The sequence below is a fragment of the Siniperca chuatsi genome, linkage group LG12 (assembly GCF_020085105.1).
Source record: "Siniperca chuatsi isolate FFG_IHB_CAS linkage group LG12, ASM2008510v1, whole genome shotgun sequence".
Lineage (NCBI taxonomy): Eukaryota > Metazoa > Chordata > Actinopteri > Centrarchiformes > Sinipercidae > Siniperca > Siniperca chuatsi.
Genome location: NC_058053.1, coordinates 9,934,589 through 9,962,063, shown reverse-complemented (window position 1 = coordinate 9,962,063; position 27,475 = coordinate 9,934,589). Strand labels below are relative to the sequence as shown.

Below are 27,475 nucleotides of genomic sequence, written 5' to 3'. Positions count from 1 at the left end.
GGTTGAGTAGATTTACGACTTTACCCCCACTTAAGGTGCATACAGCACAGACAACGCTGATATAGAGGAAATGACTGCTTTTATGAAACTTAATACACACTTATAGTCCTTGTAAAAGACAAGAGATACTTACACTGACCCTGATGAAGGCAAAGTGCATGTTTAAAACATTGCAACTATTACTGGATTTTCATCTTTCCCTTTTATTATCAATTAATACCCATGTATTCTTGCAAAATATAACCAAATATGGTTTCATTGGTGTTTGATTAGTGTTGTGTAGAATAATTATATTAGTAGTGTTGCAGACTATGTGAATTATACCATTACATCTAATGCAAGGAGCCTGTGGCCCAGACAGAGGGTTTTCCCTAGCCAGCCCACCTCTCCTTCAAAATACAGTGCGTTAGCGTGCGTCAAACTGAATACTCGGTTTTCATTGGTTAAGGAGCCTGATTCAAGACCGCTCACAACCCACGTGACTCTCTGCCATTTGACTGTAATGAGACTGCGCAATAACATCATGGGAGTTAACGTTGCGGAGTGACAGTCGAACCGATGTCAGTTTTTATATTTTGTGAATTCCTGGTATTAAATGCAGCATAGTCAGTCGTTTTTAGAAGTATTTGTTTTTGGAAGCCATGCGGCGGAGTAAGGCTGAAGTGGACCGCTACGTTGCCTCAGTACAGAGTTCCTCTCCCTCACTCAAAGAGGTAAGTTAACAGTTAAGTTGAACCGGCCGCTAACGTTAGCATGCTGCTGCTGCCATCGTGTCACACCAGCATGTGTCTGCCAGCCGGTATGAGGAGACAACCTGAACACCAGGGTCAAATGAGCACTCGTTGTAGTTTTAATTAAGCTGACGTTTAATCTGTTAAATTGAATTGTGTGTACTGCGTAACCTCCCTGGCTAGCAGCGCAAACGCTAGCTAGCCGGCAGATGACGCCTCGTCGTGTCCTCCCTTTTACTCAGAAATTGCGCGGCATGGGACTGTTACAGCAGCGCTAGCCAATTAGCCGTGCTAGTTAGCCATCACTCACACCGCTGCTTCTTCTACTTGTAAAGCTAGTACTAGTTTTATACATCTGGAACAACATGGCTTTAGACCCTCCTTTAACCGGAATACGTGCCGTTAGCTCATATATAGTAGCTGCACGCCAAACCTTATTCAGAAATCTTCTGCCATTTAGCTTAATTGCTTACTAAATTGACTAAATTGTCTGTAACCAGAAGTTAACGTTACTGGACTGGTACATGGCTAACTTAACCTTAATGTTGCACTAAACGTTTTCTGAATCGCTTAGCGTGGTACTGATAAGAAGAAGGGCAACAATAACCTCATAAATATGTAGTTCAGTTGATTTGACATTCATGAAAATACTGCTTTAAATCACACTAACTACAAAAATGTCAAGAATGACAAAATCAAGTCCAAAACTCACAGTATTTCTATTGTGGTCCTTGATATAAAGATAGTGAAGATGCAGAAATCCAGGTGACTGGGCGACATCATACCACCACAATTTACAGCATATAGTCATCAGTGCAATCACTCAAAGTTAAACATCGAAAAAAAATTAATTATTACATTAGAATTATGATATGCTCATGCTTCAAAGATTACCATATGCAATGATTGGGTCATTTTTAAAACTGGGGTGCTTGCTTATTATCTTAATGTGCAAAGGTAACTGGCACCACAGAATCTAAATGAACAAGTACCGATGTTAAATCTCAGAAAGCACAAGTCGGCTACACTAGCTCCGGCCTGGTGGGCAAGAAAGGCAAGCAGTGAATCATAAGTGGAGATAATCCTGTAACCATGTTGGCTGATATGCTGTTCACTTTTACCATATCAGGACTGAGGGGTTATTTGTATCTGGGATAATAACTCCAAATAAGATAGCTTGTAAATTAACTTTTAACTCTTAATGACATTATCCTTGTGCTTGCTAGCTAACATAACAAGCAAGATAAATATGATTAAAATTGCTCAAAATATTGTGGGTTTACTGATGTTAATCTTGAATGTTTTCTTTCCACAGAAGCCAGTCAAAGGGTTTTTATTCGCTAAACTGTACTTTGAAGCGAAGGAATATGAACTTGCAAAAAGGTTAGCACACAAGCTTCCCTGTTGTTGACCAAATGTGGTATTGCTTATCAGGAGGTCTCCATTATATTGAGCGTAATCTTGCATTTTTGATTCTCTTAATAGACATGTATCAGAGTATCTCAAAGTCCAGGAGAGGGATCCAAAAGCACACAAATTCCTTGGACAGCTTTACGAGAGAGAGGGAGACATCAACAAGGCAGTAGGATGTTACAAGGTAGGAAGAACATGTCACTGGGGGGGAAAAGTGCAAAACAAAGCATTCAAGTGTTTCCCCAGTTTCCCTACACTTGAATCGACTCTACATTTATTAACCCTGATATACAGTGCAATGTAATATTTATTTCTTTTCTGTTTCACAGGACATTGGATTTAAAATTAAACAAAGTGCAAACAATAAACTTTAGAATAATGAATAATAAAAAATTGTCATGAAATGTTAAATTGATTCATAAAGTTACACCAATTCAGATGGTATTAATTAAAAATGGGGATTAATCTGAATGGGTGTATTTAATGAGCCTCATAGTTAATGATGCTCCTCATTAACTACACTCGTTCTGGATGGGATTTTATCCAATGCAAAATTATAGCACGCGGTTCGTAATAGACAACTCATTCCCCATCCTATTAGCCGTACAATAAATGACTTAACGTCAAGGCAGCCAACCCTACAGTTTGGATAGAAATCTAACCTGCAGCTTACATTACAACTCATTTGGCTGCCAGCATTTGACTCTCCTAACATCCTCATTTCTAAGCTTTCGGTTTCTTTTTTTCTTTGAGTGTACAGACTCTCAGTTAGGGTTGCGTGTCAACATAAATGGGTCCCTGTCCATCTGGTCAGCCAGAAAACGTTTCAGCCATTACACCCCATAGAAGGTGCGCAGAGCTGAAGAAATTCAATTACAGCAATGTGATAATATGAAAAGATCAATTTTACAATAGAAGGTGTCTGTTTGTAACTAACCTTAATTATTACAAACCAACAGGTATTTTGGGCTGGTATTAATACCCGTGTAGGGAGGGGTAATTACACACATTGTTCTGAATGTAGTTGAATTTATTTATTAACAAATGCAAATTTAAAAACTCTACAAGTTGTGTATGTTTTCTGTTCCTACTGACCATTTTCCAGCACTGACCATTTTTGACAGTCCCATTCATACCTGCATTACCATGTTATAATAATATAACTGACTTAATATAGGCTACTGCCATAGTTCCCAGATGGGGGGCAGGCCATTGCCGGCAGGGGGGCGTGGATGTTGAGCAGACCTGAAGTTGCATGAATATGATTTATGTAGTGACATAAACAAACAAACAAAAAAGCTCTGATGCTAGAAAGGCTATTTTGCTAACCTGAATCTTTTGTTTATTAAAATGAAAACCACTTTTGCTGGGGTGGGGGGCATGAACCTTTTTCAGCTAGACAGAAAGAGTTTGAGAACCACTGGGCTACTGTATGCATGCTTTTAAAAATTGTCAGAAGTAATGTTTACTGTAATTAAGTTGTTTTCTAGTTGATGGACTAAAACAAAACTCAGTATTGTCCTTTTTAAAGGGACAGTTCACCCCAAAATCAAAAATACATATTATTCCTCATACCTGTAGTGCTATTTATCCATCTAGATTGTTTTGGTGTGTTTGTTTTTTGTTTTTTTTTGGGGGGGGCAGTTTGCTTTTATTGGACAGTGACAGCTGTAGAGAGAGACAGGAAAGGTGGGAGAGAGAGGACATGACATGCAGCAAAGGGCCAGGAACTAGGCTTGCATCATCGTGTGCACAGCTGCAGCGACCCATCAAGCCCCCTAGCCGTTGGCAATTTACGATTTGGGGGGGCTTGATCTCTTTTGGGTTTATACTGCAGACAGCATTCTTTAAATGTTAAAATGTAGGCGGGTTGTTACCAGGGCTTCGGGGCTAACCCCCTTCACTTTTCCAGCAGTTGTGAAACAACAGATGAGACTTTTTTTTCTTGGTCTTGAAGCTGCAGAATGTATTAACTGACACACTGGAACCTACACTGTACGTTTACAGCCATATTGACAACTTACTGCTAACCTTTTCCTCTGCTCTGCTCCATTCACCGTCACTTTTCTGCCGCTTGCTCGCTCTCTCACTCGCTCTCTCTCACTTGTACTCAACCACACACTCGCTACGCACATATGTGGTTGTTTATCAGCCTACAACAAGGTGACATCTTTACTGTACTTCTGAGCTCTCTCTTAGCATGATCTGTTCTGCCTGACCCCGGTAAATTGTGCAGCTGTAGCGCTGCTAGGTAAAAGACGCATTCAATTGTAAATGCATGGTAGGAATTAATTAAAATAAAATACAGCACGCAAGAAAAGAATAATGGATTATTTATGTATGTACATGTACACAGACCTTAGAATTCACCATGACATTGTTTTTCTGGCCCAAAAAAACCCAAATAAAATAATTGTCGAGCATTGCAGCTAGATGGGCATTGCCGGTTGATTCTATCCATTGTCAATTCTCAATTAAATTCGACAGTCGGCCCAAGCCTAGTAGGAACTTCTTTTTTTTTTTTTCTACTGGTAATTCCTACATGAAACTGCTCACAACAAGGTCTATGGATTATCTTGAATAACCAGGTCATGATTTCTGGAAAGAGACATTGCTGTTGAGTTTTTCAAATGTATTTTCTTGTCCGGTCTTACAGTCTTTACGCAACCCTCTCAACCCAAGACTCTCGATTCATCATGTGTAACCTCTCCCACATGTGACTTCACTGTGGTATAAATAAAGGAGCCATTGTACTGGTTTTGCTTTCCCACTTCTTTCATGTTTTGGATGTTGTTTTTGGAAGAGTCTTGCCCTTTGGATAGATCACATGTGTGCAGGCTTTCGTAAAAACTGACACTAGTATGTCTGCACCTCTTTGTATGGATGTAGCGGTCAGTGGACTTGAACCCAGCCCAGAGGGACCTGGTGCTGAAGGTGGCTGAGTTACTGGTCAGCAAGGAGGAATGTGACAGCAGAGCAGAGTTTTGGGTGGAGAAAGCTGCCAAGCTGCTCCCAGGAAACCCTGCAGTCTTCAATCTGAAGGTGAGGCTCCTTTTCTTCTGAATCTCCAGTAAGACCTTCATTATGCACTGCATCAGTAAACCGTTGAAATCATCTAATGCCACTCTTAACTTGTATTTAACCAACAGATGCATAGATCACAGCCTACTAAGTCGCTCTGCCATCGTTGTTTTAAAATTTAATTTTCTAAGTTTTCATGAAGGAGGTGCGTATTAATTAAAGGAGGAAGGGATGCCACACTGACCCTCCTTGGTTTATCTGTGCAGGAGCGTTTGTTGAGTCGTCAGGGTCAGCCAGGTTGGAACCGGTTGTTTGACCTCCTCCAGGCCGAGCTTGCAGCAAGGCCAGCTGACGCTCACGTGAACGTGAAGCTGATTCAGCTGTTCTGTCAGGACGGGCGGCTGGATGAAGCCGTTAAGCATTGCCTGGCTGCTGAGAAAAGGGGCATGCTGAGCCACAGTCTGGACTGGTACACAGTGGTGTTGCACACACTGCAGGTCAGCATGGAAGTGTACAGTATATTTGACAGTTGGACAAGCATGCATTTTTGAAAACTTCTGTGGTGTTCTGTTGTATTTCATATTTTTAAATCTAACCTGTTCAACTTCAAAATTCTACTAAAAAATGGATGACCTTTGTTGCAGGAGTATCTAGCTCAGCCCAGCGTCTCTAGTAATGAGAAGATGTGTCGGCGTATCCAGAGAGAGTTGCTATTGGCCCACTGCAACCTGCTGAGAATCACACTGTCTGAGAGCAGCATGCAGCCCAGCCTCGATGCCCTCAGTGGGTAGGTCATGTTGAGGTCCTGGGGTGTTTGTATACATATTCTATAGACAAGCTGTATCCATGAAATCAGATCTAATCCTAAAGTCCACTTTATTCTCATTTTTGAAAGTAATTTCCTCCAAACCTCAGCTGTTTTATGTATTTATATTGTTTTTATACATCCTAGCATCCTGGTACAGAAGACATACAACATTCATGTCTTTCATGTCTGAGTCAAACGGCAGGTTCCACTCTGTGTTTTGAATTTGGTTGCAGGGTGAGCCTTTGGTTTACATCTTGATCACAGAGGTGCCTTAAGGTTTTTCCAACCTTCCAGGCGACCATTTGTTTCCAATCATCCCATTAAAGCATCTTTACAACTGCAGGAACTGTGTGTGTGTGTGTGTGTGTGTGTGCGCGCGCGCGCGCATAGTTTTGACCAAGCTATGCAGACGCTGAGCAGCGTTGCTGGCCGCCACACAGATGATCTTTGTGAGGTGTTTGTGGAGATGAGAGGTCACCTCTACCTGCATGCTGCCACACTCCTGTTGAAGCTGGCTCAGGATCGCCAACAGACCTGGAGGGCCATCATTGACCTGGTTGCACTATGCTACCTGCTGGCATACCAGGTACTGACGCACCAACCAGCCGATTGCCTGAGAGGAATGAGGCTAGCCTATTACCAGAGTAAACCCCAAATACCTGAATCTTTAAGTTAATACTATTCTCTAGATGGTAAAATAGAAAAATGTTACAAATGTGATTATTTTGTAGGTTATTTTCTTTTTATTGATTTACTTTGCTTTTATATAAATGTAACCATATATTTAAAAGATGATAGAGGAAATCTAAGCTGTTTCTTGTCTTAAAGTCCTTCACCCTTTGTGTCGCTACAAACAGCAAAATCACAAATCTTCTGTTTATGTTAAAAAAAAAAAAAACTTTTTTTATTTCACACTTGCTTTGGCAATGTAAACTAAAATTTAATAAAAAGTTAATAAAAAATAGATCTTTCCACTTTTTTAAATTCTTGGCAGCTGCCTTACCGGACATGTTATGCAGTCTTTGTTCTTTACTTTTCTCAGAGTTTCCATTTACAGACTTAATTCGGGAGCCACAGCCAGGAACTTTGGAAAACAGACAGCGTTTGAATACAGTTTGGCTTGTTTGTCCTTCCACCAGGTCCCCAGACCAAAGGCTAAAGTGACCAAAAGAGACCAGTCAGCCCCACAGCTTCTGGAGCTGCTGGCCAACGACCGACAGAGTCAGTCCGGCCACATGTTGCTAAATCTGAGCACTGATTCATCCACCTTGATCAGAGAGGTCTGTCCATGTGTTCTGGTTCAGTTTAGTTAAAGGTTATATGTCTGGAATGAAAAGTACCTTATGTCACTGAAGGGCATTGTAATAAATTGATTGAATTAATTTAATTTTGTAATTTTAATGTGTAAAATATGACTTGAGATTTTACGCTACAACCATGACAGATGCACTATTGCTTTCTCTTTACAGTCTAACACTAACATTACTAATTTCTAAATGATATCAGACAACACTGATAAACTGATGTTTAATTTATATGTTTAGTAACAGATGTAATAATTTTATGTTTTCTGTGTGTAGGTGGTGGAGGCGTTTGGGAACCGTAGCGGTCAGGACTCTCTATTTGAACTCCTGTTTGGACCACAGGCCTCCACCGGTTCTTCTTTTATTGCCAATGATGACATTCGTTCCATTAACACCATGGCTCCAGAGCTCTCTCAGCTGGCCAAATGGGATGCTGGTATGAAACCACTAATCTGCCTGAGTACTAAAATAGCCTGAAGATCTTTTTGTTACAGTCCTTAGTACATAGCAAATACCACATATTCCTAAATAATACTCCTACATTGTAATAACGTTGGTGCCTCCTCTTTAGGCTCCATCCTGCTGCATAGTGGTGACTTGCAACACATAAGCTGGTTGGGGCTACAGTGGACCCTTATGGCCCAAAGACCGGCCCTGCGGGACTGGCTACAGCAGCTCTTTCCCAGGCTCACTCTGGAAACCTCCAAACTGGACACCAATGCACCAGAGTCCATCTGCCTGCTGGACCTGGAGGTAGGTGTAATCATGTGGGCTGGTTTGGTGGGACCACATCATACAAGATGAAGCTTTGCAGGAGAAGTTTACAGATGGTTTTTCACTAATCTCCGATGCTCAGCACATCCCGAGAGTGTTATAAAATGTATGAAAGAAGATTTAATGATGCATTTAAAGGTGTGAACTAACAGGAAATTTTATTTGTGGCATTAAAATACACAACAATGTATAATATACAATAAACAGTTGCTTAAGAAACAAAGATTTGGTAGACAGAACTTGTGATAATGTCTGTTTCATTAATCCTATTTTTAGTAAGTACATTAGAGCTTTCAAAAAATCACAATAGAGCATTAGATTTGTTGTCCCAGGATTACATGTTTAAAGCAACAGGTGAGCATAGAATTTTCAGCAAGAGTAGTTTTAATACAGTACGTCTGCAGCTGAGCAAAATGTCTATATAAAGATCAAACAGTGCTTTTTTGGTAATGACCAAACTTCTTTTATGGAAAGAATCTGTAATGTACCTGTATGATTGATGCCCTTTTGCTTGGTCCCTGGACCTGCTGCTTGTAGATATATTTAGAATCCAAAAACTGGGAGCCCACTATACTTGTGGGGTTCCCGACAAAGCTGTCAGGACCCCACAAGTTTAAATGGCTGTTTGAGGGTAAAGACTTGGGTTTTAGGGTTAGGGGTAGAATTAGGTAAAGGTTAGGGTTAGGCATTTGGTTGTGATGGTAAGGGGCTAGGGAATGCATTATGTCAATGACAGGTCCCCACGAAGATAGTGCCACAAGGCTGTGTCTGTAGTGGTGTATAGTAAGGATAGGTTAGTTAGAAAGTGTTGTATGCTGTTTTGTGTACAGTGTATTGAGACTTTACTTACAAATGTTTATGTATAACTATTTAAAATGTATAAATAAATGTGATGGTTAAACATTCCCCTGAAATTGTATTTATTAGGCCAACACTACATGTCTGAATTACATTACATAGTAATACTTTTACTTGATAAATGGCACTTTTGCTTCTCAGTTCTTGTATTGGTTCAGAAATTTAGCATTTCTTCCAAACTGTAAGACTCTCTGTCTCTTGTCTGGTTTACTCCATCCAGGTGTTTTTATATGGAGTGGTGTTTAGTAGCCACTGTCAGCTCCAGGAGACGGCCAAGATCAGCAATGGAATGAACCAGCAGCAACAGCAGCTTTATGAGCCTCGCTGCCTCCCGCTTCCCCTCCTTCGCCTCTTGACCACTGACAGACAGAGGGAGTGGTGGGAAGCTATCTACAGCCTCATTCACAAACGAGCAGCGTGAGTAAAACTAGGGTTAAAACAAAACATACAATATATTTGCCAAAATATAAGCTGTTAAAATGATTATATCAACCAGTTAGTTTTTAACACCTTCTAGCTTTAACTTGCTCCTAGATATTTAGCTATTGAGACAGCACACAGGATGGCATTAGAGTGTATTGCAAACTATAACATAGTGAGGGTGCCAGTAAGTTGTAATTAATGGATCATTTGGTTTAACATTAATATATTTAAGCACTAAATATTAACTTCTTCATTTAAAAATGTCATTATGGCTATCTGCTATCAGGCTATCATGTCTCTCATAGACCCTAATTAAAGTTATTGATGGATACACATATTTTTGCCTCAACATTTTCTCAAAAAGACTCTCCTGTCTTACTTCATTCCAATAAGTGACACGAAACAGGCCAAAACAGAGAACTTGCTTATGTTAGTGTAAATATTTTATGTGTCCTAGTATTCAATGTTTTTGTTGTATGTTTCCTTGTAGTCCTGGCATGTCAGCCAAACTGCGGATGATTGTGCAACATGGACTGAGCACTCTGAGGGCTGGAGAGAAACATGGGCTCCAACCAGCACTGGCCATCCATTGGGCTCAGTGTCTCAGCCAGACGGTACACACAATGCATAATAATCCTAGATTATTTGGTAATGTGCAACAGGACAAAAGCATCATACTGTAGCACTGTCACAGCATAAAGCAAAGCAAGACAAGGTGTAGAGATGGACAGGTGTATGTGATGCATGAACATCAATATGATCAACTTCCTTCATTTTAAACATTACTAAGATGGTCAGCTAGAAAGGGCTCCAGATCAGTTGTGGGTGGCAGCCGTGCACACACAGACATGCAGCAGGGCCAGTTACTTAGATAACTCAGCACCTTGCCAGATCCTGCACAGACACACATGCCTTTCCATCTGCTCCTTTCTGTCACTTACTCTACAACTGTTAAATGTGATTAAGATATCCAAACAGCCAAACGTGCTGGTTCTCTGACTATGTGTCCATTTGTTTTCAGGTAAAATTTGTAACAACTGAAGAAACTACTTCTGTCAAAAGTGCATGAACTGTTTGTTTTACCTTATTAATGTTATCTTCCCTGCATTAAGTTAATGTGGCAGGCTTACCTTCTGTCTTCAGTGTTGAGCTATCTTTGTGTGTTTAATAACCCAGGGTGATGGAGTGCACTCGTACTACGACCAGAAGGAGTACATTGGCCGCAGTGTCCACTACTGGAAAGTTGCACTTCCACTGTTGGAAAAGATCAAGAACAGACGCAGTATACCAGAACCCCTTGACCCCCTCTTCATACACTTTCCTTCCAAAGATATTCAGGTCAATACTGTTGTCATGGTTTCTTTTTTTATCATGAAATTTTGAATGTATGTAATGATGGGTGGACACTCCTTGTGTCCACTCTCAAATCCTGAGGCAGTGTATTGCAGTGTTGAGGCTTTTGGTTCTACTTGCAAATAACCATCCTCTTTGAACTTGCCTCTTATAAGCAATTTTTATGTTATGTTTTATGTGCTTTGTCTTACGGCATTTGTGGTGTATTGCTTTTATTAGTTTCTAATTAATTTATAAGTATGATGTTTGATTTTATTCAAGAACCTAATAAATAGTTGTTACACGGGTCACAGGTTTACAGGTTTTTGACAAATTTTAATCAGTAATTGGTTTTGTAGGTCAAATGGTAGAGTATGGTAGATCTTAGGGTTCGGGGTTTGATTCCAACTGGGGCAACCGCAGCAAATATAATATGCACCAATGATACTACTGTTTTAATTTGCCAAATGACAGATCCAAGTTGAATTATCTTGGCTTACAAATTGTATTCCTGTTCAGATTTCTTCTGTTAAGGGTTATGAAGAGGAAGCCAAGATAGCATATGCAGCTCTCCTTGACATTGAAGGCAAGACAGAGGAGGCTATCGCTACCTTGGAAACCATCAATAACATGTCATCCATCTGGCATTTGGCACAGGTAAGTCATAGGCTTCTGCACAACTGGAATAAGTTCCTCTTTCATCATCTGAGTTAAAACAGTGGTTGTCTATTTTTAATCATGGGTTCTGTTAGATGTGCACCAAAAATGATTTTTGTTTACAGATTCAAGAACCAGTTTTACTCCCATTCATTCATCATTAATGGATATCCAGCCGATATCTAATCCCTAATATGGATGCTAGTGCTTCTGACACTTGTATATGCATTTGCATAGTTTTCTATGATGTGCTTTGTTTCCCTGGCAGATCTACCAGCGGCTATCAGAGGAAGCCAGCAACGGGGTTGAGGAGACTCAAGACAGGTGCATCACTTTTCTGAGAAAGTTCAGGACCTACCTGTCAAAGATCTACAATGCTAATGCAGATGACATTGAGAAGGCAAGTCCCATTTATTTTAGCTCAAAGCAAGCTGAACCTTCAAATATATCAAAAGCAAAACTAGTGACACATTATTTAAAGAACGAGTTGGCATAGTGGACACAGTTTATCTTTATGCTTTTACTTGTAAATGTGAACAACCCTGCAGCTGTGTAACCATTTAATACACTTGTGTCCCAGCTACCTATTTCCATGGAGGAAGTAGTGGACCTCCTGAATGATGTGAACCAGCAGCTGGGGGACAGTGGAGAGGCCATGGATGAAGAGGAGGAAGAGGAGGGTCAAAGAGGACCAGCCCACTCCAGCCCTGCTCATCCCACAGAAACCTCTGCCACCATATCACACATAAAGTTTTCTACTCCCTCTCCTAACAAAAGCATTGTCTCTCCTTCCAAAAGACACCTGGTAGGTTCAGGTTTTTGGTTGTCATTTAGAAGACCGTCTCTTTATGTCATTTATATATTAAGTGTTTCCTTAGGTTTATCACAGGTATCAATTTACAACACAAATTAGTGAGTTTTCATCATTTCTTTCCCCTGTCCCAGATTTCTCCTAAGACACCACCTCATTGGGTGGAGGACCAGAAAAGTCTCCTCCAGATGCTGTGTCAGCAAGTTGAAGCCCTCAAGGTCAGGATAAGAGATCAAAAAAATTGTTGTTTTTTTTTTTTGTTTGTTTGTTTGTTTTTTTAGTCCACACAATTTCACACTGGTTCCACTTAGAAGGAATAAATTAGTGAGTGAAAACAGTGTTAATGTTTTAAAAGAGAAACTCAAAGCAGTAGAGTGGTGAGTATGGTATGGCTATGTTATTGTACTGATTGAAATAGATGGGTACGCTGAATTTATCATACCAAAAGGTAAATATGGAGGAAGTGTTTGAGTTTTCAGCAGTAAATGAAATGAGAGCAGATCAGATTTACCTACATTTGAAATGTATTTAGAAAGCAGGGGAAATACTAATTAAAGGCCTGTCTCTAATAATAGCCTGTTTCAAATAAAGGCCTGGTTCTCCCTGCTGTTGATGTAAATAAAAATCCCGGCAACTATTTGACAGTGTACAATGATTAACATGAGAATGACTCGTTATATGATGTCGTTATCCTACATATAATATTTTTAATGTAAGTTAAATTTTCTGTATAGATGTGTCAAATTTAGTCACTTCTCATTAATTAAGCTCCTTGTTTTGCAGAATGAGGTCCATGATCTGAGACACAACTCTTCAGGGACTGCAGGCTCACCTCATCACAAGATGTATGGGGAGAGCTACGGGGCCGAGGGCCTACAGGAGCCTTTTACCCCAGTGCAGTCCTACCATGGGGCCCCCCTAACAGGTCAGCAAACTGCATAGAACCAAAGCATATCTAAATTTATTGTTCTATTTCATTGTCTACAAGTATTGGACAGAAATAGTATATAGAATTAACAAAATCTTTACTTATTTCTATCTTCTTCTTTTTTTCAGTTGCCACCACGGGCCCCTCTGGGTATTACAACCAGTCTCCAGGTTATAACTCTCAGTATCTCCTTCGCACAGCAGCAAATGTAACCCCCACCAAGGTAAGTATCACTGTTTAACACTAGTTCACAGTAATAAACATATTCAGAGTATATTGATTTTTTATTTACTTATTTATTTTTTTTCCTCTTTACACAGGGTCCGATGTATGGTATGAACCGTATGCCACCTCAACAGCATATGTATGCCTACCAGCAACCCACTCATACACCTCCATTGCAGACAGCCCCAGCCTGCATTTACCCCCCTCAAGAACAGGTCTTTGGTGCCCCTCTTCGGTTTGAATCACCAGCCACGAGCCTTCTTTCCCCATATAGTGAAGAATATTATGGCCAGAGTGTAACCCAACAAACCACTAACCCTCCCCTGCCTGAACCTGGCTACTTCACCAAGCCAGCTGTAGTCCCTGTTCAGCCACCAAAGAGCATCGAGGGGAAGCCTATGGACTTTGGGAAGCTCTCCTTCAGCCAGCAGGCACCTGCTGAACTCCCCAAAATGCCTAGTTTTGGAGCAGTTGCCCAGTCAACACCTTCAGCTGCTTTTAAATTCAACTCCAACTTTAAATCCAACGATGGAGATTTCACTTTCTCAGCTTCCCAGGCTAAGCACAGTGAAAGTCTGCTTGGTCTTCTTACGTCAGACATCCCCAATAAAACGGATACTGTCCCAGAGAAGCCTCCAGCCCAGGAGCAGCCCCCCAGCCAAACAGGCATCTTCACCTTTGGCAATAAAAATGTTACTGGCTTCTCCTTTGCTGATTCTGCCCAAAGCACAGGCACTGGAAGTCTGTTTGGCAAGGTGGAACAGCCATTTAAATTTGGGGATGTTACCAAGCCAGTGTTTGGAGTTGTCCAGTCTGCAGCAGAAGAGGAGAGAGCAGCAGAGAGTGACAATGACAGCACTCATGTTGAGGAGGATGAGGATGGTCCTCACTTTGAACCTATTGTACCCCTTCCTGATAAAGTAGATGTGAAAACAGGTGAGGAGGAGGAGGAGGAAATGTTTTGCAACAGGGCAAAGCTGTATCGATTTGACACAGAGACAAAAGAGTGGAAGGAGCGGGGCATTGGCAATGTTAAAATCCTAAAACACAACACTAAAGGGAAGGTCCGCCTCTTAATGAGAAGGGAACAGGTCCTTAAGATCTGTGCAAACCACTACATCAATGCCGATATGCTACTGAAACCCAATGCTGGCTCTGACAAATCCTGGGTCTGGAATGCTATTGATTATGCAGATGAAGAGCCTAAGCCCGAACAGCTGGCCATCCGCTTCAAAACAGTAGATGAAGCATCACTTTTCAAAGCTAAGTTTGAGGAAGCCCAGAAAATTGTGCTCAAATCAGCAGAAAAGCACGATCAGCAAGAGAAGAAAGCGGAAAGCTTAAAAGATTCTGAATCACTGGCAGCCCAGTTTGCTCTTAAAGAAGGGGAGTGGGATTGTACTGTGTGCTGTGTAAGAAATAAACCCACAGAAATGCGGTGTGTCGCTTGTCAAAGTGCCAATCCCAATTCTTCATTCAAGCCAGACATTCAGTCTGCTGGTGAAACCAAAGCCAGTCCCTTCACTTTCAAATTTGGCACTGATTCCTCAAAACCCAGTACTTCTGGCTCTACATTTACTGGATTTGGTGCTTTTGGAGCTTCTATACCCTCCTCATTTACATTTGGCACTAGCACCTCAAAACCTGCAGACACAGTAACCGGCTCGTTTGGTTCTGGCTTTGGGGCACAGTTTGGCAAGAAGCCAGGGCAGTGGGACTGTGATGTATGTGAAGTAAGAAATGAAGCCTCTGCAGACAGTTGTGTTTCTTGTAAAGCTCTTAAAGCCTCACCTAAAACAACTGCAACAGCACAAACAGTACCAGTTGCACCTGCAGCACAACCCTCTATATCTGCTGTTGGCTCTGGGTTTGGTGCCCAGTTTAGCAAGAAACCTGGGCAGTGGGACTGTGATGTATGCGAAGTAAGAAATGAAGCCTCTGTTGACAAATGTGTTGCCTGTAAAACCCCCAACCCTGCTGCTAAATTAACACAGGGGGCTCCAGTAGCATCAGATCTGCCAGCAGTGTCAGGATTTGGGGCTGATTTAGCAAAAAATGATGGGCAGTGGGACTGCAATGCCTGCCTGGTCAGAAATGATGCATCAGCCGCTGAATGTGTTTCCTGCCATGCTCCACATGACACTTCCTCTTTAGAAGCCATGTTTGCTAAGAAGGATGGGGAATGGGATTGTGACACTTGTCTGGTGAGAAACGATGCCTCTGCCAATAAGTGTATGGCCTGTAAGACACCAAATCCCAATGCTAAAAGCACAACCAGCACTGCTCCCTCTGCCTCCACATTCAGCTTTACCTTTGGAACCAAGAGTTCATCAAGCCAGCCTGCTGGAACTGGATTTACAATTCCTTTTGAAACTGGCAGCACTTTTCAGTTTGGTCAAAACAAAGATACAAACTCAGCTGCTTCTTTCAAGATTGAAGCTCCTCAGCCTGGATCTAGTACCACAGGTTCTTCAGGCTTCTCTTTCTCAATGCCCATTCCAGCTGGTGGCTTCAAATTTGGCATTCAGGACCCTTCAAAAGAAACTCCCTCAACTGGGGATCCAACGCCTCCATCAGGATCAGCCTCAAGCTTTCTGAAAAGCATAGCTGACAAACACAAGGAGAAAGAAAATGTATCTACACCCTCAGTGGGCCTAACAGAGCAAGATCAAAATCCATTAATTGCTGGAAAAACAAATACGTTCAGTTTTTCAGACCTGGCAAAGTCCACTGGAGGAGACTTTCAGTTTGGCCAGGATGACCCCAGTTTCAAAGGTTTCTCTGGGGCCGGTGAGCAGGTGTTCTCATCATTAAAGGCAACCCCCACCAAGACAGATGCCTCAAATGATCTGGAGGAGGACGACATGTATAAAACAGAGGAAAATGATGATATCCAGTTTGAACCAGTGGTCCAGATGCCTGACAAAGTGGACCTTGTGACAGGGGAGGAGGATGAACAGGTTCTTTATTCTCAGCGTGTCAAACTGTTCAGATTTGACTCCAACACCAGTCAGTGGAAAGAGCGTGGTGTAGGAATCCTTAAATTCCTGAAAAACAGCTCTAATGGCAGGCTAAGGGTGCTGATGAGAAGAGAGCAAGTTCTGAAGGTGTGCGCCAACCACTGGATCACCACCACCATGAATCTTAAGCCCCTGGCAGGGTCAGACAAAGCATGGATTTGGATGGCCAATGACTTCTCTGACGGAGATGCTAAACTTGAACAGTTGGCTGCTAAGTTCAAAAGCCCAGAGCTTGCTGAGGAGTTTAAGGAGAAGTTTGAAGAGTGTCAGAGACTTCTCTTGGACATCCCTCTACAAACCCCCCACAAGCTTGTTGACTCAGGCAGAACAGCACGCCTCATTCAGAAAGCAGAGGAAATGAAGTCTGGTTTGAAAGACCTGAAATCCTTTTTGACAGATGAGAAAACCAAGATCAAAGATGACGACAGCCGGGGAGACGTTACAACATCCAGCAATGTTTCAAGCCTTGTAATCAAGCCTCATGGCGAAACCACTGGCCCCACCTTGGAGTGGGATAACTATGACCTAAGAGAAGAGGCTTTAGATGATACTGCTGACTCATCGGTCTATGCCTCTCCCATCGCCAGCAGCCCCCTGAGAAAGAACCTATTCCGCTTCGGAGAATCTACTGGTGGGTTCAACTTCAGCTTCCAACCTGGCATCAGCCCCTCAAAGTCTCCTGCTAAGCTTAACCAGAGCAGAGCCTCAGTGGGTACTGATGATGAGCAGGATGTAACCCAGGATGAGGAGAGGGATGGCCAGTACTTTGAACCTGTGGTCCCCTTGCCTGATCTGGTGGAGATTTCTACAGGAGAGGAAAATGAACAGGTGGTCTTCAGTCACAGGGCTAAACTGTATCGCTACGATAAGGAACTGGGTCAATGGAAGGAGAGGGGTATTGGAGACCTTAAGATCTTGCAAAATTACGACACCAAACGAGTGAGGTTGATAATGAGGAGAGACCAGGTACTTAAGATCTGTGCCAACCACTGGATCACAGTAGCCATGAAGCTGGAACCTATGAAAGGTGCAGAGAAGGCCTGGGTCTGGAGTGCCTTGGACTTTGCTGAAGTAGGAGAGGGTAATATTGAGCAGTTGGCTGTGAGATTCAAGCTGCAGGACACTGCAAACACATTCAAACAGGTCTTTGAAGAGGCCAAGGTTGCACAACAAAAAGAGGAACTCATGACTCCAGTGACATTCAGGGTTGCCACACCTCAAGACAGTGGAACCACAGCATCTGCAGAGACTGCTACAACTGTATGTGGGAAGGCAGCCATCGCTGTTCTGGAAGAGACCACAAAGGAACGTACAGAGCTTTCCACTGACGATAAGCCATGTGCAGCTGGGTCTCCAAGTCCAGTCAACCCCTCAAAGACAGTGGTGTCACCCCCTAAGTTTGTCTTTGGCACTGATAGCCTTCAGAAGTTTTTTGGCTCTTTGAAAGCCAAAGATTCTGGATGTCCTGCCAAGGCTTTGCCTGCAGCACCTGCATTCAAAATCCCAGAGAAAGGTAAAAAAAATAAAAATAAAAATTATAATATATATATATATATATATATATATCTCAATATATTTACAATATTTGTCTGATTTTCTGTTTTTGAATGAGTATCACAACAGTTTTAGTTCATTTGAGTTTGACTCCATTGTCTTGTTTCATCTGCATCTCATTGCTCCATCTTCTTGGTTGACCCAGCCAAGACCCTTCTCAAAATTTTCTAAGACAGAAATTGTATTCTCCCCATGTAGCCACTTTATATACATTGTTTCATTATGTTGTTTCATTATATCAAGATTCTGTACTACAGACATTTTAGTAAAACAGTAAATTATCTACAGGAGGTTTTAGTGAACACTCTGAACATGTGTTGCAAACCCTCAGAGCTTGAACACAATTCATTCAACACACACTCATAGTATTTCACATTTTCATTTTAACACTTTTAGCCTTGTTTTATTATTATGATACCAGCCTCACAATTAGTTTCTCTCCGCCCAACAACCCATCATCCTTTAGGGCTGGATTTTAGGCTTTTCAAAGATAACCCAATGGCTTTTTGGACCAGCACATCAACCACCCAATTTGAACCCCCAGGTACTCTAATCACTGCAGTGTGTGTTAACACTTCTCAGTTGTCACCTTGCTGGCCCTTACTACTAGACAGAAATAACCTGGATGCACGGAGTGGAAAAAAACATTGTAGCTAATGTGTTGCATGTCCAGTGTGTGGAGGTGCAGTTTTATTTATTTATTTATTTATTTATTTATTTTTTTTATTGTACAAAGAATTTTAGTAATTATAATAATACTCAGTATGTCACAAGATTTAAGTGTCTCACACAGGAGCAAGTATATCTGCTAATTCATCGGGGTCACAGTGGAAATAGGGTTTAATGCAGTTGAATAATTTAATAAAAGGCAATTCATAAAAATAAGTTTAAAACTGTGACTAAACTTAAATCTGTATTATGTTTAGATCAGAGTTCCTCAGCGCCCTTTTATTATGTCTGAGCGATCTTTTCAAGTATGTTATGATGAAATTTTATCATTTTGATATTGTGGTTCACAGCTCCCATGTCTAAATGATTATGGAGTTAACTTTATTCTAAAAATTATTAGTTTGAGCTCTTAAATAGTTTTATTTATGTTCTAGTACAAATGCTAACTGTTAATTTTGTCTATACAGCATTTCTCCCGCCTACCATAGAGCAAATGTCCAGTTATGTTTAGTTGGACTTTCTCTCATCTGAGTCTTGAATCTAGATTGAAGGACAATCAGAAAATCTCATACTGTGCTTCACTTCATAGGGGCTTAAAGGTTTTGCTATGTATACATGTAAAATGCTACATTTCCCAGTGTAAGGATGCTAAAATTGGAATGTGGTAGTATAATAACTGTAGTTAAATTTGGTAATGATTAATGACCAGCATTTCATTAATCAACAGGCAGTTCAAACTAGAGTTTTGTATAGCAACAGGAGACGCATCAGTAAAAGTTAATGTCTTTTGAAAGGTGAGCTGAGAAGATTCCACAGAGAGTGTTCCCTCCAGAGAGGAATCCACTGTGCAAACGTCACACGTGCCGTTTTTAGTGCAGGATGTGTAGCAACAGTATGAAATGCAATTCCCTGTCTAATCTGGCTTCTGCCGGTGATGTGCACCTCAGCAAAGGCTAATTAGAGTTACAGCTCAGGTATTTGTGCTATTTAATACTACAATACCATGTGTCCAACAGTAAGTGGTGGAGTCACACAGAGACGTGCATACAGAAGTGTTCTTTTTATACAAGTTTTCTCACACATTTGTAAAAGAAATGCATGCTATTCATTTTTGCTGTGCATGACTTTTTGTGTGTGGAACTAACACCTGTGGTTATAAAGCAGCTTAATTTCTGCTTCTCTTCTAAGCAGTTCCTTCCCAGCCTGACTATGTATTGTTCTACTTGTATCGTATCTGTCTGTCATAGGCTCACCCCTGGCAGAGGGAGGCAGTGCAGGGTTGGAAGAGGACTCGGAGGTCGAGGTTGTGTATGTCAGGGAACCCACTGCTGAACAGGCGGCGTTAGCCAGGAAACTCCTACTGCCTCTCACCTTCTTCTGCTACCAGAACGAACCAGGCTACACCAGCGACGACCAATCTGATGGTGAGACCAAAAGATAAGAAAGAAGAGTATGAAAGTGTGTTTTGTTAAAGTGAACATGCTAACGAGAATGACTCATTAATTTACCATGAGATCATTTCATGAAACCAAAATCTAACCATACACATCCCCTTAGAGAGGTGAAAAAGCTCTGCAGTGCTTTTATTAGTGCTGTTTTACTGAAGCGCACGTTGCTTGCTGCCTGCATGATTATTGTATGTGCGTTCCACATAACATTTAAGGGAAAGATGTGTTGAATTTGTTTTGAATTTTCAGATGAGGACTATGAGTCAGCAGTAAAAGCCTTGAATGGAAAACTCTACCTTGATCCTCCTGAGAAAAATGCTGCAGCATGTGGTGATGGTATGTCATATCCTGTCACACACACTATTTAATCAATTTACTTGCCCTGACTTTTGTCATTTGTCAGGTACCATGTTTGTTTGATTCATTTCACAGACATTTGTAGGGTGATAGATAAATTATCTCTTCCACGTGTGAAATATCAGGGTTCCCACACGTCCTGGATAACCTGGAAAACAGTTGACTAATTTTCCCGTAATGGAAAACACATGGAAAATGAGAGAAAAGGTCAAATGTCCTGGAAAATCTTGTGTTGTCCTGGAAAATTATTTCAACATCCTCCTATTTTTCCTTTGGCTTACAATGAACTACTAGGCTATATATCAGAGCTCCCCAAAAAACAAACGAAGAAATGGACGTGAACTACTTCATTTTTTGGTACTGTGAATTTAGTTCAAAATTCAAAATTGTGAACTAGTTCATTTTAATCTGTGTGAACTGAACTTTGAGCTAGCTCTTGTGAAGTGTGAACACTGAACTCTATACTTGACTCACACACTCTGATACTCACACTCACATACAAGCTCCTTTGATTGGCCAAAAGAGTTCTGTGATCTCTGAACAGTGTATCACATTTTTTGATACGGGCGTGTGAAATGTGTTTTGCACCGGCAGCAACTGGCATTAGGATCGTAGCATAGGATTTGTGCACCTGCAATGAAGAATTAGAGAGAGAAGGTGTAACTGTTGTGTTGTGTTTGTGGAAGAGAGAAAAAAATTCTACCAGTTTGCAACTCCTAACGTATTTTTCTCTGTGACTTCAAATTTACTGATACACATATGTGACTATTTTCTACAAGTAAGGATTCCACTGTTTCAGTTGTTTTGCTCTAATAATACCTTCATACAAAGGTTTAAGGTTTGTGAGTCAACTCTGGCTAGGAGCAGTGGTTTCAAATATGTGTTGGGCATTGTTGAGAGCATTGGATAATAATGAATGGGAAGCCGGAGTCAAAACAATGAATGGGAGCACAACTGTATGTGAGTCAATGGTACTTTTTTTTTACTTTGCTAGCATTGTCAAGGTAAAATGGTCCATAACATGACATGAAATGTTTTACTTTTGTAGCGGTAGCTCACAGCGGGTGTGACTAGCTTTGTTAAAGACTCTACCTTATATTATTAGTAAAGGGGCTAAAGTATGGTGTGATAAACTGATAAGAGTCAATGGCAGTTAATAATCCTAACAAACTTGACTAACTGAATCGTACATTTAGGGATGTAAAGTTCAGTGTAGGTTACTATTTGTGTTATTGGTGTTCAGGCAGCAACGGTTAATATAATTCATAAGAAAAAAGGGATTCAGGTTATAAATTAATAATGATACATTTTATTTACATAGCACTTGCCAAGCATAGAGCACAAAGGGCTTTCCAAAAGAAACTAAATCAAATATGACAGAATTTAAAATATATATATTTATTTTAAACAGAGCATTAAAACAAGGCAAGAAAGTAAGAGGAGAGAGTAGTAAAAGTAGTGACATTAAAACATCTAAAGGTTATACCCGTATAGTGAAATGTGTTTTTAACACTTGTCCTCTAGCTAGACTAGACTGCACATCTTTTAAATCAGAGAGGAACACATTAGTGAATGGTGCGATCCCTGTCTGTCATACCAGCTAGATCATCACTTAAAATGTCCTGAAAAATTATCTCTAGAAAAGAGTGGGAACCCTTAATATACTGTACATGGCGAAAAGTATGTGGACTTGATCAAAAGTAATGCTCACCTCACCTGCCAGTCATTCGCTAACCCTAAACTTGTGTGTACTGCAGAGACAGACTGCCAGGTGGTGTGGGAGAAGAAGCCGACGCCAGAGGAGGAGGAGAAGGCCAAAAGCCTCCAGCTTCCACCCACCTTCTTCTGTGGCCTGAGCACCACAGACAGCGACCCGGACCACGACAAACCTGAAGACTTTGAGACAGAAGTCCGCAAGGCACAGCAAGACCTGGTAACCGACACAACACTTAGAAAGGAAACTGAATTTACAATACAGACAACAATTCAAATCAAGTAAGCATGCAAGCAGACAGTATCTAAATACAGTAGATTACACAGTATTCACGCATGTGATGCCACGTCTTGATTCAAAAACTCAACGAATGACTCCATCAATGTGATGGTCAGGTCATACGTTTAGTAATGCAAGCAGATCATCTCATCTCAATGTATTCCTGATGTTGGGATGCCTCAGAGTGCATTATCATACATCATACCATGGCTAATAAACAGGAAACAATGTCATTCATTTTAGTTAACTAAAGCAGTGTATTTGGTTTAACTTTGTTAGTTAGTTTAAGCAGTTGCAGTTTTTCTTTTTTTGTTAATGTAGAATCAGTATTATTGTAGTTTAATTCCTAAATTGTTTCAGGATGCCCAGTTAAACCCAGCTGAAAAGGCCTCCAGCAGCCCTGCTGTAGCCCCAGAAGAGCTGACGTTAGACCCGTCATCCAGCAGCAGCACAGAAGCTGCGGGCAGCACATCTACACTGGATGAGCAGACCTCAGACCAGCCTAAAGAGACTCAGAGTGAAGCTCCTAGCAGCAGCTCTCCCATTGATCTGTCAACTAAGAAGGGCCCAGAGCTGGAGTCCAACACTGGGGCTGCAGCATCCACTGCTACAACAACTAGTCAAGGTATAGACCACTTCTTCCAGATGTTAGACCATTGACCTACCTGTTGTCATTGGTGTGTTAATAACAGCCCTCTAAGTCAAAATGTTCCTGCCAGCTTACTAAACAAATCTCAACAACCATCCTCAGTAATTACTGATATTTTTGCCTCTTTTGGTTACGTACCTGTAATCACTGATTTACTGGTGTCTGATCAGTTCATCTGCTCACGTCAGTAGGTTTGTCTGAATGTTACAATGCTGAATGCTGGAATAATATGGAAATAATTTGTAGCACAGGAGTTTGGGAAGAAGATGGACACATACTGTTGTTCATATTGTCAAAACTCCAAATTGTATGTAGCTGTAGAACCACTTAGACCTGCATAATGCAGTGATGCTAATAATTCAGCCTTTCCCACAGTATATGAATTTGGGAGAGGTAACTATTGCAAAGAATTTACCTCGCTTTCTTGAAAGTACTCAGACTAATTCTTAGCTCCTCCTAAGTTGAAGAAGCTATGACATTCATCAGTTTGACAGTATACTTGGTTGTATATTATGTGAAATGTCTCCCTTGTTAGATTTTCAGAGTTTCAATACATTTTGCTGATAATACTTCTGTACATTTACTTAAGTAAGATTTTGAATGCTTTTAATGGATTATTGGATGGATTAAGAATTTTTACATTGTTATTACTGTCTTTTTACTTAAGTAAAAGATCAGAATACTTCTTTCACCACTAAATATCATCATCAGCCTCAAGTTTTATTGCAGAGCTGATGACTTTATACAGTGTTTATGTGCTGTCCAACATGCTGTGCGCTGGAATCCTGCAGACAAAAATGAGAGGAATAAAAAACTGCTTTCACTTTGTTAGAATGATAACTTTGTTCCTCCCACCACAGACTCCTCCAGCTTTGGCTTCAACTCATTCGGAGGCTTCTCTTTTGCTGACTTGGCCCAAAACACAGACGGATTCGCATTTGGAACAAAAGGAGGTTGGCTTCAATGTTGACATTTTCTTAAGATGGTCTTTTTGACAACTGACTGTCATATCCATTACCAATGCATCACCACAGCAAAATTATATTTCACTACATATGTTTTCTCTTTTATGAAGACTCCAACTTCTCATGGGCAAACGCTGGAGCGACAGTATTTGGGTCCGCAGTGACCTCAGCACCAAAAAATAATGGCGATGAGGAGGGCAGTGATGAAGAGGATGCTTCTAATAATGTGGACATTCACTTTGAGCCGATAGTGTCACTACCAGAGGTAACTTCAAATGCTTAGATCATATATTTTGGTAATTAGATGTTAAATTGACGTTCAGTGAATGAGCTATAAGAACACACCTCATCCTTGCACAATTGTGTGTCTCTCAGGTGGAGACAAAGTCTGGAGAGGAGGATGAGGAAATCCTGTTTAAGGAGCGTGCCAAGCTGTACCGATGGGACCGGGACCTCAGCCAGTGGAAGGAGCGTGGCATCGGTGACCTCAAGATCCTTTTCCACCCAACCAAACATTTCTACCGAATCCTGATGAGAAGAGAGCAGGTGCTGAGGGTTTGTGCCAACCACACCATCACACAGGTGATGGAACTCAAACCCATGAACGCCTCAGCCAACGCGCTGATCTGGACTGCCACCGACTACTCAGGTACACATATAGTGTTGTGGTGAAGTCAGTTTCTGCGCTGCATTTGTCTGTCAGTTTCAGTCTGATGTTAATTAGCTAGCTATTGTAGAAGCATCTAGTAGTGACCACACAGCTGTACTTTCTGTGGTTCCCATGTTCAGAGCGCCAGTTGTTCTTTCTCATTAATATTACAAAAAGCGCGTTTTGCATAGTTATGGATTCAACAGAAGGGTTTTTGAAGGCAGCCATTAGCCAATATTGCCAAAATAGATTACTTTGTGCTAATATTTTTATTGATGCTTTTCAGCCGTCCTCTTGCTGACGGTCTCTTGTCTTTTCCTCTGTTATTCCAGACGGCGAGGGCGTAGTTGAGCAGCTGGCCGCCAAATTCAAAACCCCCGAGATAGCCGAATCCTTCAAGAAGACCTTCTGCGAGTGTCAGAGCCGCATAGGCCAAACTGATGGCGATGCCTCATGTCTCTCCTCACCGCAGATGTCCAGAGTTCAAGAGCACTCCAGAGACACTAACCCACAGGTGTTCCTCAAAGTGGCAGCCGATGGCCAACCACTGGGCACTATCACCATAGAGCTTTTCTCCCATATTGTCCCCAAGACAGCGGAGAACTTCAGGGCTCTCTGTACTGGCGAGAAAGGCTTCGGGCTTCGGGACTCCATCTTCCACAGGGTCATACCATCTTTCATGTGTCAGGTGAGGAGGTTCCTGCAGATATTTCAGTTTCAGTAGAGCTGTATTTGAGACGAATGTGATTCGCCAGTATGGGCCAATGCTTCGAATATTACATGTCATGTACTGGCATCTAAAATCATCATCATCATCATCATCATCATCATCTCATCTGTGGTGTGAAAACTTTGGATTTACACACAGTAAAAGAGATCAAAAGTGTGTGTCCTAATCATTGTTCAGTAATAAAATCCGAACATGCTGTGGGTCGTCGCTGCTACATGGTGCTTGACAGCACTGATAGTCAAAGTGTGATCACACTGGTAAGTCTGCTCTGGTTCAAGGGTAGTTTAGTTGGCCGCACAAGCGCTTATTCAGCACTAGGGCTGTCACTTTTTCAGAAATAAAGTTTAAACAAATTCGTAACATTTAATTTGTTGAAATAAATTTAAACGGAATCCACGCAGCCTATCCAAAAATACATTGTAAAAGTGGAGACGCAGCAAATTAATGTAAAGTCAGCAAACAACAGTACTTTTATCCATGATTTTTTTCCATCTGTGCTGTTGAATCCAAAATGCTTCCTCACATTGTTTGGTGTCATGATAATTTGTTCAGGACGGCTTACTAGATTCTTCATTTTGCGTTAGTAAAGAGAACAATAGTCAATAGAATTTTTTTTTTTAATAAAAAGTGACAGCTCTATTCAGCGACGGAGCTGAGATCATCAAAACGAGGATGAAGAAACATCACTCTGCTCTGCCCTCCTTTCTACAAAATCTCGATCACTCACTACTATCCTGATTTCTCGTCAGTGTACAATAATGCAGCAGGGAAGAAGAACAGTCTGTTATGATTGACAGCATGAGGTCCGAAGTGCGGGTTTCTCGACTCATGTTTCCATTCATCAATGTTGAGACAGCAGTGCTACAGCTAGATATACCTTATGATATATTGATGTAAATATTGCAGATCCACATGCTTTAAATTTAGAAAGTACAATATTATATTTATAATTCTCCATGTAACATTACTAACAAGTTCCCCATTGGTTTTTAGGCTGGTGACATCACCAACAGCGATGGCACAGGAGGCAAGTCCATCTACGGCAGCAAGTTTGAAGATGAGAACTTTGATGTTCGGCACACGGGCCCGGGCATTCTGTCAATGGCCAATCGTGGGCGCGACACCAACAACTCGCAGTTCTTCATCACCCTGAAGAAAGCCGAACACCTGGACTTCAAACACGTGGCTTTCGGCTTCGTTCGGGACGGCATGGATGTGGTGCAACAGATGGGAGAGCTGGGCACAAAGGGAGGCACGCCCACAAAGAAGCTTGTCATCACAGACTGTGGACAGCTGTAGCTTTCTAAATGTTAAGATAAAGATTTACAGCTTGGTTTAGGCTATAAAGTTGAGGTAAACATTTAAAAAAAAAAAAAAAAAAAAAAAAAAGACTGTGGGTAATGATGTGTTCCCTGTGCAGTGCATACCCTCCTGCTAAAACTGAATCCATAGTCATTAGGCGTCTAAGAATTTAAACACTGATCACAGGACTACTGATCAAGATTCATCATAGAAACTTGGCTCCAGTAGCCTGGAATTAGAAATGATTTTTGCTATTGTATAACGTAGTCATGAATGGGGAACATGGCAGGAAGGGAGGAGGCAAATGTATACTTTTGCTCTGTTGCACTTGCGTCTTTATTATTACCTGTCAATAAATTCTCCTCCTGTGTGTATAATTGTACATGAACTACATTTTTAATGTCTTTTTTTGTTCTTTTGTCTTGCATGTGCTCAGTTTCAATATGTTGGTCCTCTTCATAAACTCCACTTGGGTATATTTTCCCGTATAGTCTTAACTATAATTGAAAGGTGAGGTTGTTATTGGAACGCACCTGTTGGTTTGTTACCAAGTCCCTGCCTTCTCTCTAAATGCTGCCACTGTGTACTTTTTACTGTTGGTCTCCCCCAGTGATTTTTCTTTGTGTATGTGGATTTCACAATGTGCAGATAATTGGACTTCATACTTGCCCACATAAACTTGAGTCATCTCACTGTGTTGCCATATGGACGGACGGTGGCTAGATGATGGCGTTATCTGGTTTGGATTTTCCAAAGTTACAAATCCATTATAGTTTGAGATTATCACAGAGTTGAAATGGTGCTTGTACCAAAATAATGCTGATAAAGGAGAAATAAAGTTTCTTTTCAAGTAA

At 41.2% G+C, this 27,475-nt stretch overlaps 1 protein-coding gene across 2 annotated transcripts; it reads left to right on the top strand.

Annotated features, from left to right (window-relative positions):
• The first annotated feature begins 474 nt into the window (after positions 1–474).
• On the top strand, positions 475–27,475 carry ranbp2 (RAN binding protein 2). 2 transcript variants are annotated; one of them, XM_044215925.1, is made up of 30 exons: positions 475–713; positions 2,047–2,114; positions 2,217–2,328; positions 5,034–5,186; positions 5,432–5,662; positions 5,810–5,952; positions 6,364–6,559; positions 7,113–7,253; positions 7,554–7,713; positions 7,849–8,030; positions 9,130–9,326; positions 9,823–9,946; positions 10,509–10,670; positions 11,184–11,321; positions 11,590–11,721; positions 11,902–12,126; positions 12,267–12,350; positions 12,916–13,057; positions 13,189–13,283; positions 13,381–17,818; positions 18,326–18,403; positions 19,776–19,952; positions 20,226–20,312; positions 22,091–22,266; positions 22,687–22,951; positions 23,836–23,928; positions 24,051–24,205; positions 24,316–24,589; positions 24,922–25,277; positions 26,313–27,475. In XM_044215925.1, exons 1-30 carry the CDS (start codon positions 642–644, stop codon positions 26,616–26,618), a joined length of 9,162 nt encoding a protein of 3,053 aa, XP_044071860.1. In that variant the 5' UTR covers positions 475–641; the 3' UTR covers positions 26,619–27,475. The 2 variants fall into 2 exon arrangements, with proteins under 2 accessions (XP_044071860.1, XP_044071862.1); XM_044215927.1 differs by lacking the exon at positions 18,326–18,403 and having other exon boundaries at positions 476–713.

Coding starts and splice junctions, on each gene's coding strand:
- ranbp2 (XM_044215925.1), top strand. CDS start 642: ATGCGGCGGAGTAAGGCTGAAGTGGACCGCTACGTTGCCTCAGTACAG. Junction 8,031..9,129: donor TCTGCCTGCTGGACCTGGAG/GTAGGTGTAATC, acceptor TACTCCATCCAG/GTGTTTTTATATGGAGTGGT. Junction 11,722..11,901: donor ATGCAGATGACATTGAGAAG/GCAAGTCCCATT, acceptor CTTGTGTCCCAG/CTACCTATTTCCATGGAGGA.